Source organism: Salvia splendens, chromosome 11 (genome assembly GCF_004379255.2).
Source record: "Salvia splendens isolate huo1 chromosome 11, SspV2, whole genome shotgun sequence".
Classification (NCBI taxonomy): Eukaryota; Viridiplantae; Streptophyta; class Magnoliopsida; order Lamiales; family Lamiaceae; genus Salvia; species Salvia splendens.
Genome location: NC_056042.1, coordinates 30,190,729 through 30,203,711, shown reverse-complemented (window position 1 = coordinate 30,203,711; position 12,983 = coordinate 30,190,729). Strand labels below are relative to the sequence as shown.

The 12,983-nt window shown below is 36.9% G+C and overlaps 2 protein-coding genes across 5 annotated transcripts; both read right to left on the bottom strand.

Moving 5' to 3' along the window:
• Nucleotides 1–976: 976 nt before the first annotated feature.
• LOC121755974 (protein IQ-DOMAIN 32-like) lies at nucleotides 977–7,169 on the bottom strand. 3 transcript variants are annotated; one of them, XR_006040886.1, is made up of 7 exons: nucleotides 6,950–7,169; nucleotides 4,670–4,996; nucleotides 4,363–4,584; nucleotides 3,918–4,001; nucleotides 2,281–3,808; nucleotides 1,695–1,861; nucleotides 977–1,346 (listed from the first exon to the last, which is right to left on the bottom strand). XR_006040886.1 is itself a non-coding variant. In XM_042151427.1 (6 exons), the coding sequence occupies exons 1-6, from the start codon at nucleotides 7,031–7,033 to the stop codon at nucleotides 1,842–1,844; spliced, it is 2,265 nt and encodes a 754-aa protein (XP_042007361.1). In that variant the 5' UTR covers nucleotides 7,034–7,169; the 3' UTR covers nucleotides 1,547–1,841. The 3 variants fall into 3 exon arrangements, 1 of the variants encoding a protein (XP_042007361.1); XR_006040885.1 differs by having other exon boundaries at nucleotides 977–1,343; XM_042151427.1 differs by lacking the exon at nucleotides 977–1,346 and having other exon boundaries at nucleotides 1,547–1,861.
• Nucleotides 7,170–9,356: 2,187 nt separating this feature from the next.
• On the bottom strand, nucleotides 9,357–12,619 carry LOC121755843 (bZIP transcription factor 29-like). 2 transcript variants are annotated; one of them, XM_042151255.1, is made up of 5 exons: nucleotides 12,368–12,619; nucleotides 11,050–12,116; nucleotides 10,833–10,965; nucleotides 10,661–10,745; nucleotides 9,357–9,790 (listed from the first exon to the last, which is right to left on the bottom strand). In XM_042151255.1, the coding sequence occupies exons 2-5, from the start codon at nucleotides 11,970–11,972 to the stop codon at nucleotides 9,573–9,575; spliced, it is 1,359 nt and encodes a 452-aa protein (XP_042007189.1). In that variant the 5' UTR covers nucleotides 11,973–12,116; nucleotides 12,368–12,619; the 3' UTR covers nucleotides 9,357–9,572. The 2 variants fall into 2 exon arrangements, with proteins under 2 accessions (XP_042007189.1, XP_042007190.1); XM_042151256.1 differs by having other exon boundaries at nucleotides 11,050–12,059.
• Nucleotides 12,620–12,983: the final 364 nt, after the last annotated feature.

Sequence of the window (12,983 nt, the reverse complement as noted above, 5' to 3'; positions counted from 1 at the left end):
CTAACTCGTGCAAAAAAAATTTTAATCAATATAGGATTTGTCGTTTTTAATTAATCGTGGTATTTTTGAATTATTTTGCATTGACATATTTGAAAATATTTAAATTAATTAACAAAACAATAGTGAAACCTATAGGGCGACCTTTAGGGCGGCTTATAGGGCGTCCCAATGCAGGTGGAAGGGTAGAAGGATAAAATGCTGACGTGCCGGTGCATAGAGCGGGCTTTAGGGCGTCCCTTAGGGCGCATCATTGCTACTGCTCTTATGGAGTAAGTAGTATTTAGATTTTTAGATATAATATGTGGGTATTTTAGTTTTATCTTATTAAAACAACCAAAATAAAATATCAAAATGGTTTAAAATATGATAAAACGTATCACGGTTGCCTGTGTAAAACAAGATTTTGATGAAAATATCTTATTTGAGTGAGTTTGGGAAATACCAAATAAAATGCAAAGTTTGTGATATTAGAGGTCAATTTCAAAGTTCATGAGAAATATCAAATTTTAGGCAAAGTTTATGATTTTAGAGACCAATATCTCAAACTTTTACTCGATACTAGTACATATTTTATGGATACCTTCCCAAATCAAAACTCTATGTAAAATATAATGATCAATGTCATTATAATCGAGCTCTAGGTTTTTTAGATACTAAAAACGAGATTGGGTTGATACTGGGTCGAAATAGGATCGATCCTCGATTTTTTTGGAATTTTAAAGGAATTTCTCACACACAATTGTGTATTTTGTCATACTAAATACATAGTCGCTTGGTATGCTCCAGACACGAATGGCGCAGAGTACATCCGTTGTGTGTGTTGCTATGTTCTTTTTCTCGATAAACCACACAAATTGTGTGCTTTGTTAATTCGTTATTCTTTACTTTGATCTTCATACTCTTCGTCTTTTTATCTCTTTTAGGCCATTTTTACCCTCAAAAGATTCAAAACATGACAAACTTGTTAAACAACAAATTGATAGAAATTTAAACAAAAATATATATAAATACTAGTTTAAATCCTATTCAATGCATACTTAAGTCTAACTCCTAAGTACAAGAAATCATGAGTTTATCAAAAGTATAAATTCAAACAATGCATACTTAGTTTGATATGCACAGTTTGAATTCAAACAATATAAGTCGAGTAAGATGGTATGATAGTATTAGTAGCTACTGCCCCAGCAAAAGGAGAGGGGTCGGATAGCACTTCTGGTTGCCATTTCTGTAGGAGGCGTGTTAAAGTCCGTCACGGCTGGTGATGGCTTGTCCACTGCCCCTAACACCTGGTTGACTCCCATGAATTTCTCAGCCAGAAATATAAGGCCAGTCGTGGCTGGTGACTGCTGTCGTCGAAACAATGTTAAGTTTAAACATTATTGAAATCGAAACATCAGTATTGAATTTTCAGAAGCATGGTGTAAGTGAGCAACAAAATGGACCTCTGATTTACACATTATATTAAAATTTCACACTTTAGTTTACATGATTTCTTTAAAGAGGAAAAACTAAGCATCCAAGTGTTAAAGTACAATTGGGACTCGGCTCAAATCATAAAATCAGCAAAAACTTAAACCTCGATGTGTCAATACTACAAATTCCAAATAGTACCTGGTTAGACTCAATGAGACGTTTAAGGTAAAAATTATAATGCCCAAATAAATAATGATATGGTAATTTACATCCATGCTCACCTGACTTTACATCTCTCTGAATAATACAGTACTTGTGCATATCATGACAAAAAAAATAAGACAACAAATCCACACAGCAGCCGAGAAAGTAAAATGACCATCTGGGACGTGCTCGAATATCATCAGTCACGGCCACAAGATTAATGTCTAGCGCAGCCATTTCCGGCCTGTGTTATGTTAACACCAAGACACACAAAAATGTGCGACAAAAGTTAATGAGGTGAAAACAAAGAAATATACAGCTAACAATTTCCTGGAACAAACAATACCAGAAATAGATTTCAGCTGGCTTTATTTCTGAGTTACCTATAACAAGCTAGATTTCAAGTTATGTACAAAGAAGAGCTAAAGTGATTCTGATGTTTTCTGGAATGTGTAAGTATCACTAGGCATATTGTTAGATAGTAAGACATGTAGTCGGTAAGGTTTCAGCAATAAAATGATTTCATTTTTTCCAATCACCAAAAAATGGTATTAAGCTCAGTCCAGCAGTAGAATATCATCAACAGTCGAGCACAATCATTTGCATCCATGTAATATGGAATGAAGTTACAAAAAAACAAGCTTGAATAGAATTAAATAGTACCTTGAGGGGAGTGGGTGTCGTTTCCTTTTGCGTTCTGTTGTGCCTGAGATGGGGAATGCTGAATACGAGGAGATCCTTCTCTTTCGTTTCTACCAGGATGGTAGGGTCTGTTTTTGAGGATGATATCCTTGTCTTGTTCATCAGGACTTGATTTTAGCGATCCACTGGATAATGCTTTGGCTCGTGCTGATTTAGTTGGTTGCATGTAACTTGGTAGCGAATTTTGGCTACTAGCTTCTCTTGGTTCCTGATCTGTAAATTCAAGTTTTGTCGAACCAAAGGATTTACGCCTCTTTCCAGATTTAGGCTCCTCTGCCGGCTTCAAACTACTCTGAGTGGGAGAATCACGGTTAGGAGTAGAGACAGAACTCGTATCAGCGGATAAAGATTTCTTCTTTTCATTGGAGTTAACTTTTCCACCATTTCTTTTCTTGGGACTGAGAGAAACTTGGCTGGAAAGCATTGCTTGAGATTTAGGGAGAGTTACATGGCTTCTTGGAGACACTTTGGGTAATGCCTTGTCCACTATATGGATTGCATCGGATCCCGGTTTCACCTCCTGCATGTTACTTTGATCTGATTCCAGCTTCTTCTCACGGGGTGGTGATTCTGAAGCAATAACAGAATTAACGTGCTCACCAGCAGATGGGTGGACAGTTTCATTTCTCTCCAAGTGATGGATGTTGGCATATGACAGTTCAGTTCCCAATATGCTAGAGTTCTCAAAAGCTTCATGTTCTAATTTCTCTCTGCTTCTAGGAGGGTCAGTTGCTTCCAAAATTTTAGGTTCCAACTCAAGATCATAGACTCCCCCATCAGACATATCTGGTGAATCAAGGGTAGAAGTAACGGAAAGCTCAGTACCACATTCTGAGCCAGCAACTTGAATGGTCACCGCATTGGATATGGAAGCATTATTTAATCCAATTTCCCCAGACTTAAATGGTGGACCAGTAGAAGCAGAACTTAGTTCTTCGAATTTTGAATGGGCGGCAATAAAAGAGGGATTGCTTGCCTTATGAGGAAACCTTTTCCTCTCAATTTCGGGTTGCACAAAGGAGAACTCTTCTGAATCATGCATGACTTGCTGATTATTAGTTTCGTACTTAACTAAGACAGGCTTGGCGTCCATATTTTCTATCAAACCTGTTTCCATCATTTCAACAACACCTGGTTCTGCCATTTCATATCTTGGATTTGGCTTTTCAACGTTTTGCAGTTTGGGATGACAAGATAATGGAGAGTCTGATGATGCATGGATATCTAAGTTGTCAGCACCACGAGTAATCAAGTTTTCATATATTTCAGATGATTCAGTTGATGGTCCCAAGACAGATTTTAAGTCTTTCGGCTCACACTCAAGGCTTTCCTTCTCATGCTGTTCTGGAGCTGACCCAGATTTGTCTTGCTCTTCGTTGCTCACTGGTGAAACTGACGTCCATCTTTCAAGCCATTTCCATGCAGAATCTGATTTTGCAGGGTCACATTTGATGTTGATGGACTTTATCCTTGGCGTAGATTCCATAAGCTAAAAATTAAATCCAGTGAAGAAATAAAACGTCTACACGAGTTAAACTTGTTTGCCTTATGGTGGAGAGATAAAATGTAAAACTACTTAACAAGAACAAATGTTTCACCTGAGAAGCAAATTTATTGCCAAGTAACTTCTCAATTGAAATATAGGTGCTTGTACTATTTGCCTTGGCTTCTGTTTTGCTCCTCTGAAACGAAAGACACGAATGAGAAAAGTCAGGTATAAAAAGACTAAAGAAATTCATATTCATAAGGTTAAGTCCAGTAAAAATGAAACAAATGCGAAAAATAGATTTTTCAATCAGTCCGACGAGGCAAAAGAATAAGTAGCTTTAACTTTTAACCACTTAAAAATAAAAATCAATAATATCTACGAGTATATATTATAGTTGAAATCTGGAATGGGGAATATTCAGAAACTCGAGAAGACGGATTCAAATGTATATCGACAAAAGAGCATGAATGTAACCTCAACAGTTTAGTTATGAAATTGCTGAGTAGGAGAGGGAGGAAAATTTGAAAGTCGAACGGGTGATTAAATTTTGTTACCAAGACTGTTGGATTGAGACCATCCACGACACTAATTTTCTTCTTCTTGTCAAAGTCACCCGACCCTTTGAGACGGATATGGCGTGCTCGTATAAGAGCTTGCATTTTAATAATGGCTAGAACACACCGAAGAGTACCAACAGCATGCCTTCGAACTAAATGACCTCTTATAGCAGCTTGGAGTTTGATAACGTTCTTCTGCTTCAGAAGCATCCTTCGGGCCTGGTAAAAAATACAAGTCGATCATGATACGTCTATGTCGAATTAACTAAAACAGCAAGAACTACTTTGATGAACAGGTATGTACCAGATATCCCCTGATAGCAGCTTGGATTACGATGGCACTGGACTCTTTGGGGGTTGCATCTACACTACACTCCTCTTCATCAGTAGCAATTACGTTTGAAAGATTTGAGTCTACTTGAGCAGACAACCTGTGCTTTTCATCCGTCCATTGAATTACAGATGCCTTTTCTGGAACAGACAAGTTTGGCTGCACTGGTAAGCTGGCAACAGTAGCCTCTGGGCTTTCAGTGAAAGAAGGTGCTTCTGAGATAATAGTGTTACTCAATACTTGATGTCTAGCCGATCTCTTCCGAAAACTCCACCCACTCCGAGCACTTGAAAGCTTGCTCTGCAAATAAGATAAAAATTTAACAATGAAAGAAGCAAATACCTTAACAAACCATAAGTGCTAGTGATCTAATTTCCATATCTTAAATTCTCTAAGAGCTTCACAACCTCAAACTATTTAATAGATGATCGTATTTAAGTGGTCTTAATATCAATCATTTTTTTCCCTTTAGAATCTCACAACTTTTCTCTCTTAAGAGTCAAAATATACAGATTACACCACAATCAAAGGGACAATGAGAAGTGCAAGAAGATGTGATCCAGTGCCGCAGGTTGTTCCTGCACAAGAGACACCAATAAGGGGAAAATGTAGTGACTAGAAAGACTTATTATATTGGAAGGAGGTCAAAGAGTGTAGCATTATGCAACAATTAATTTCTTCTCCTTACTAAATTTATGTATATTACTATCTGTTTTTTAGCCAATGAAACTTGGCTTAGAAATCCTCTGAAGGAGGAAAATATTGATATCAATCAAAGCAAGTGATTTATCTGAGGCATAGTCTAGTGAAGTAGCACCAACTCCCGCATGGGCCAAAAACAAAGCTAGAGAAAAGGAATCACAAAAAAAGTGATTTTATTCCCATGCTATATGTTTATAAATGACACTTACCTAGCTCTCGACCATAAAAGTAGATTGAAGAACCTTGACTTGACTATAAAAGAATCAGCACGGAATATCTTTAAACTTGACCATGAAACGTAAGTTGTACAGGTAACTAATTTGGGGATATCTCCCAAGTTTTGTTGCCTAATAACTGTAAGAATCCTTCAAGTTTAATTAGCTAAGAGCAATTCAAATGTTGACTTCTCATGTGAAATATCATTGGTTCACATGTTTAAATGGACAACTTAAAACTATAAAGGGTATTGAAAGTGAAGAAAAGTAGAATATGTGGTTTTAGAAACTTGAAAAGAATAAAACACAAGTAAACAACATCAAACATTGGCAATAAGATGTCGAAATTACAGATACTTTCTGTGTTAATCAGATGAAGATGCAGATATGCACAAAGCGCAAAAAAATGCAGTTGTATTATTAGCATCATCTAAGAATATTGTAAAAGTTCCCACTTCTGTTTGGAATAAGAAAAGTTGAACCAAATAGAAAGACATCCTGCTTGGAAAGATATATCATAATTTTATTTTATTTTTCTGTTTTTGTTCCATATCCATAAAGTCTTATATTCCAAATGGCTACACCACGACAGTGATTCTTGTTTCAGTTGTTATTGAACATTTCACTTCTGTTATGTCCTTTAGCTTACTTATACTAGCAAATGCTGCCATAGATATAATTCTTAGCGAGCAAGGCAAAATATGTCGAGTCACCTTACAAAAATATTATCAGATCAGGGCCTGAATATTTTAGATTTAAATTCAAGTATCGCTCCATGGCCAGAATTACAGAAGCAACAATTCCTTATGGATTTTACCTATTTTGGTCATTTATTTACATACTTGAAGACAAGATAAAAGGAAAAGAAAGCAAATAAAGCTAAAAGCAGAATGTAACAGGAAAGGGTACAATCAACAGCCTAAAAACGTTATAGTGATTATAGGTCAGGTCACACTGAAAGTTACTCCAGCAGATTCTATCTTAGGTTTCATCACTTAAATCAGTCAGTGAGTAATTGAGCTCAGAATGTATACTCACAGTCACCGGAAAAGGTGAAAGTAAAAAGGTCAAATTACACTGAATCAAGTCAAATTCAGATTCACCACAAAACAAGATGCATTAATGATCTCTACACTCAACCATTCAAAAACAGCAAAAAAAAGAAAGGAATGCAGACTGTAAACCGTTAGTAGCGAATTCAAAATTCAAAACAACATACGTATGAACTATTCAAGCCGAAAATTCTTCAAATTCAAATCTGGAAGCGTAAAACAATAGAAATAAAATGAAAATGAAATGGAGAATATTAGGAAGGAATAAATGGATAGATATATACTTCAGGCGTTTGAAGATCTCCATGGTCGACGGAATCGCTGCCGCAGGCGATGATCTTGAAGCATGACGCAGTTGATTTTCCCATGCTTGAATCTCTGGAAATTCACTGCTCTCTCTCTCTCTCTCTGGAAAATGCTCTTTGTTTTACTACTAAAACTAATAGACTGGAGCAGGCCGGAGCAGAGCACTGAAGAGTGTTTTTGTCGTCGGAAATTCAAACAGATTGTAGGGGCATTTTAGGAAATGCGGACTCAAAATATCTTCTTAAATCCAATTGACTTGTGTCTAGATTCCGGACATATAATAAATTGATTGGCTTAATTTTAGATTCGTTTATTATTTTATGTGTGTCCATTTTAAATATAATTATATTCTGACATTTTAACATGATTATTGCTATGGCAGTATTATAAATTGATGAGATGTAGTGGAGGAGTAATACCTTTTTTCTTAATCTCATTTCTCTATTTTATTCTCAGATCATAGCATGCGGTATCAATTTCATTTTAATAGGAGTAGTTGATAGTTGATCAGTTACATTAATTATCATATAGACAAATATACTCATAAAATATAGTATAGGGAAAAACTAAAAGTTTGTGAATATCCCTATTTACTTTAAAGTTTAAAGTAATGTGACATTTTAGGATTTAGTCAAATTTCATGATTTTAGATTAAAGTTTGTGTATTGTCTTATTGGTTTTAAAGATTATGCGATATTCCCGATTTAGACAAAGGCTTATAATTTCAACAACAAAACGTTACATTCATGCATCAATTTTTTTTAGTACAAAATAGTCAATCCGAAAATCAAATATGATCAGAGGTTCAATAAAAGAGAAATAGGGTATGGAACAAAAATATGGGTATGAGTCATCCTAAAATTTATCAGATTTACCAAATTCATGAAATTTCATAACTAGTTGTCTGGAAAACAAGAAAATGAAAACATTTCAAAACTAGAGCCGTTATATACTGCTGTTGGAATTAATGCAGTTGACGGAAGTGAAAAATACAATAATTATTGCTGATGAATATTCTTCTCTTTCTTGTAGTAAAATTTATTACAGAATATTGTTTGTTATTATCAATTAATATACTAAACTACTAGGAGTAGTATTTATCAACTATTACTACACCATACTGACTACTACACTGCACTCCAAATAATTAGGTCATTCAATCATACAATATAAATTAGTTAAATCGCTTTCAAGCTAGACTTTTTTCCTAGTATCATTAAAGGAAACAACAATAGCCCCATATTTCAATGAAGAATCTCCCTCACTCTCTTGCTCTCTCTCTCTCTCTCATACACACACACACAATTGTGATGTCCAAAGAAGGACAACAATGGTGGAGTCCCATTCACATGAAAGAATCTCCAATGATAGCAAAATACAAAGTGAAAAGGAACTAACTTTATGCAGTTAGTCTTCTCAAAACCCCCATCGCAATAATGTGAAGCTCAGACCAAGATAATAATCCCACTGTTCTTCACACATGCTTGGGGATAATGAACCAACACACTATTATTTCGCAAAATTTCTTAACCAACACGAAACACGGTTGATTCTCAGAAGATGAACTTCATCTCATCTCCCAGAAGAGTTTTGTTAGGATCGTCGATTACAACATTAGTTTGATATTTTCCGCTTTGGGTCAAGCCCGAACGGATTTATTTTTGGGTCACTCCCAAAAGGTCTGGGGTTGGACATGAATTATATACACCTTCCAACTTCCCTCTCTCATCCGATGTGGGACGGGTTTGTAACCCAACAAACCTCCCCTCAAACCGAGACCACATCGGGAACGCAGTCGACACGAACATTGGTCGTTCCAACCCTGCCCCTGGGTCATCCTAGGCCCGATACTAACCCGAGTCTTTCAGTGGGCCCGATTCTAACCCAGGTCTTTCAGGGCTCGACCCATAGTCATCTAGGCTCTTATACCACTTGTTAGGATCGTCGACTGCAACATTAGTTTGATATTTTTCGCTTTGGGTCAAGCCCGCACGGATTTATTTTTGGGTCACTCCCAAAAAGCCTCAAACTAATTGTGGTTGGACATGAATTATATATACCTCCCAACTTCCCTCTCTCATCAGATGTGGGACGGGTTTGTAACCCAACAAACCTCCCATCAAACCGAGTCCACATCGGAAACGCAGTCGACATGAACATGGGTTGTTCCAGCCCTGACCCCTGGGTCATCCTGGGCCCGACTCTAATTCTGAGTCCTTCAGGGCTTGACCCTAACCGAGGCTCATCCAGGCACGACCCATAGCCACCTGGGCTCTGATACCATTATGATACGGAATGAATCAGCTTTAAAAGAAAAACTATCCCCAACAAATCTTGAAATTTGAGGGACCTTCACCAGCAAACTAATAGAAACAGCATGGCACCTCAAGTCAAACTGTAGTTTTCACCTTTATATATACCAATAAAACAAATCCAACATAATTATTCTCTAAGAAGCTCATATAAAAATAATAAATAAACATTAAAGACTATATGTGATATACTGGTCTAAACCAAACCACGCTACGAAAACATCTCGAGTACCAGATACTGTAATTTAGCTAACCAATTGAATTAGGGACTCAAATAATGTGATCTCGACTAATCAGAAGTAGGAGCAGATGAAGTTGTAGTTGCGGCTGAAGTTGCAACAGGTAGCCGTTGTCCTTGATTGGGCTGCTGTTGCTGCAGAGAGAACATGTTATGCTTCGTACTAGCTACCTGCTGTGCCATGCCATTAGAAGTTCTACCCTCATCTCTAAGCCCCATGTTTCCAAACTTCAAGCGCTGAACTTCTGCAGTCAACGTCTCGTGCAGAGCTGCCATAAAAAGCCAAAATGCTCAGCAAAATTAGTCTTGCACATCAAATTTGCATAAACTAGGACGAGAAGATGGGGTGGAGAGAGGGAGGGAGGAATTAGGTTAGGGAATCATGTATTGGCATTTTACGTGAATTCACTTTGTGAAGTTCTCAACAAATTCTAAACAGTAAACATGATCATTGATAAAATACCAGCTAAACATAAAAATCACTGCATTAGAAAAAAATTCTTGCATACTTTAGCCTTGGGGAATCGTCTTACCGGTTGTTCAATTTGCAAGATTATATCTAATGATTAAATGTGTATTATGTTCGGTTCATGAGATTGAATCTCACAACTTAATCCTAGGTGGATAATAATCATGTGATAATTAGTCATAGCCACCCCCAAACCAAAATAATCTTACAATTTAATCCTAGATAGATTATCATATGATAATTAGTCGTAGCAACCAAACGACACCTTATATTATTAGCATATGAAGTAACAAGGACAGTACTATTTTCTGACAACATGGCCTCATTACTTTGTTGGATTAGAGCAGATTCTTATCGATAGTTCAATATTATCAATTTTTTATTTTTATTTATTTAAAATGGGTGGTTAAGGCAAAGCGCTTGATTATTTTAGATACGACTTGGATGATAGATATCCTACCTAATGAAGTAGGATATGTTTTAGGAGTGCACAGACTACAAGTGTATAACTAAGTAACAATGTGAATGCCAAAAAAATAACAAACCAAATGCTAGAAATGTAGAACAGATTATTTGCATCTAGCCTATGTGATGCAAGTGGATGATACTGCATGAAGTGCATTCACAAATTCAAGTAGATTTCGTAAAATTTAGTAAACAAGCATAATACCATCTCTCAAATGTGCTTGTTGCTCCATAGCATGAATGCGGAATTTCAACTCATTGTTCTGATTAGTCAACTCAGCATGGTCTTTCTGAAGAGACAATAAAAATCAGTTAACCCAGACTGCTATTTTTTATTGAATACGAGCAGGAAAAAACATAACGCCACAGCCATGCACCTGGACAATAGTAATTTTAGCTGATAGTGTGGTGGCCTCTGTTTGCAGTGTCTGCACCTTATGTTCCAATTCAGACATGTACCGGAGCTTCCTCTCCTTCGAACGAGCAGCTGATTGCCGGTTTGCCAATATCCTGAGGAAAAAAATAATATTAGCACACATTTAACACCAAAAAAAATGTCCCACAGTTCAAATAAATATTTCAACACAACTGTACCTCTTTACTCGCTTTGGATCCGAGACAGCAATTTCTGAGAGCCTGTCATCTGCCCTTATCTTTTTCAGCTCGACCTCATTAAATTCACCCCGTCCAAAGTCCAAATTAATATCAGTTGAGTTTTCACTCAATGAATTTCTAGGCGAGAGCTTATCTGCCCGATTACACAGAGAGTTCTGTAAATTTAGTGGCGAGTCACCAAACTGAAAGCTTCCAATGCCGCTATCCATTGAAAGGCTCCTAAAATGCCGATTTTGGGATGCAGAAGCAGCATTCTTTTGTAAGTTTTCTGATTCATAAATGTTGCTATCGCCACCAGCAACCTTTGTGCCTCTGGCAAGGGTGTTCCTATCTTTACCATTGACGCCAGAAGAGTTCAAAGTATCCGAGTGATCTATCTCCATCAGCGACTGAAAGAAGTTATCCACAACCTCTCCCTCAGGCTTTCTTTCACCCAAGTCCTCACTTTTTGCATAATTAACTTCTTCCATTTCGTATTTGTTCACCCCAGCCAGCATACCATTTCCCAACTTCTCCCTTGTATTTGCCATTTGGCCTAAACCTCCCTGACTGCTTATGGGGACCAACTGAGGTGAAGACTGAATCATATCCGAGAACCCCATCGGGACATCACTATTAGAACGGCGATGGCCTCTACGGGGAGGAAGACCACTCCCACGAAACGGATTCTCCCTTGGAGAAGTGAGACCCATTGCAGGCCCTCGCGAGGCGACATCCATTTCCTCCATCGACATGTTCTTGAAACTCGAGTTTGGAGAAGCCAATGAAGACTCACTAGGAGGAAAAGGGCTTAAAGGGGGCAGGCAATTATTCGCCATGAATGACGGCTGAGATAGAGACCTCGAGTGAGAAGAAGTCCCAAATATTTGATTTGGAGATTGCTTCAGATTGGTCTGAGCCATCAAAATCAACAAGATACCATCCAGAATCTTCACCAATTCCCCCCCTTCTGTTCTATTCAGCTTCACTCTCCTCACTTGAAATACAACCTAATTAATCCCCACAATCAAATAGATATCCAAGATCAAGTTCACTTCAACAAAACCCTACAGCAGAAAAAGCCCAAGTTGCCCAATCACAATATAATCAGAGCTACCGTAAATATTTATTACTCAAATATGATAAACAAATAAAAACCTAACTTAGGCACAAACATGATATCTCAAATCTACAAGCATCAAATGCAGTTCATTCACAGTCGAAACTCGGCACTAGTAAAAAAACTAAGTCAAGCAAATTAATCATAACCCGACAAATCAAACAAGAGGGGAAATTCAGTACCAAGAAATCATCGTACCTGATTACTTGAAAGGCCAAAAAATCCATGTTTATTCACGACAACCGCTATTCAAATGGGGTTGAAAAGAGATCCCGCTGAAAATGGCGGAGATTACGTTAGAAAAAGACAAAAATGATTAAAAAAAAAAGAAAGAAAATGGGTAAGCTAGACAGAGCGCGAGAAGGAGTATGAAAATTGACAAAAACTTTGGGTTTGCATAAAAAATGACGATTATGATTGCAGAGTTAGAAAGATTGGATTTTTAAATTTTCTTCCTTATCTTAGTTGCAGGCAACAAATCATATACCGACAAATTTTAATTCATTATTATTTTATATTTTTTCCTTTTATGCTGACTTTCTGACAGTGACTTTCTTCTCTGTTTTTTTCTTTTTTGGAAAAAATATCTGTCTCATTTGTGGAGAAGTCCGTTCTAGCAAAGGATTTTATAGAAACAAAAATAAAGGATTAATTCAATTTTAATGCCATTTGTTGGTAGTGAAACAAAAAATATAGGATTAGTACAATGTGATGGGTGGCCGTCTAGGTCTTACATTGTTCCTAACAAAAACAATCCATGTTGATTTAATATATTAGTATAGCTTAAAAATTCAATTTTTTAGTATTATTAATG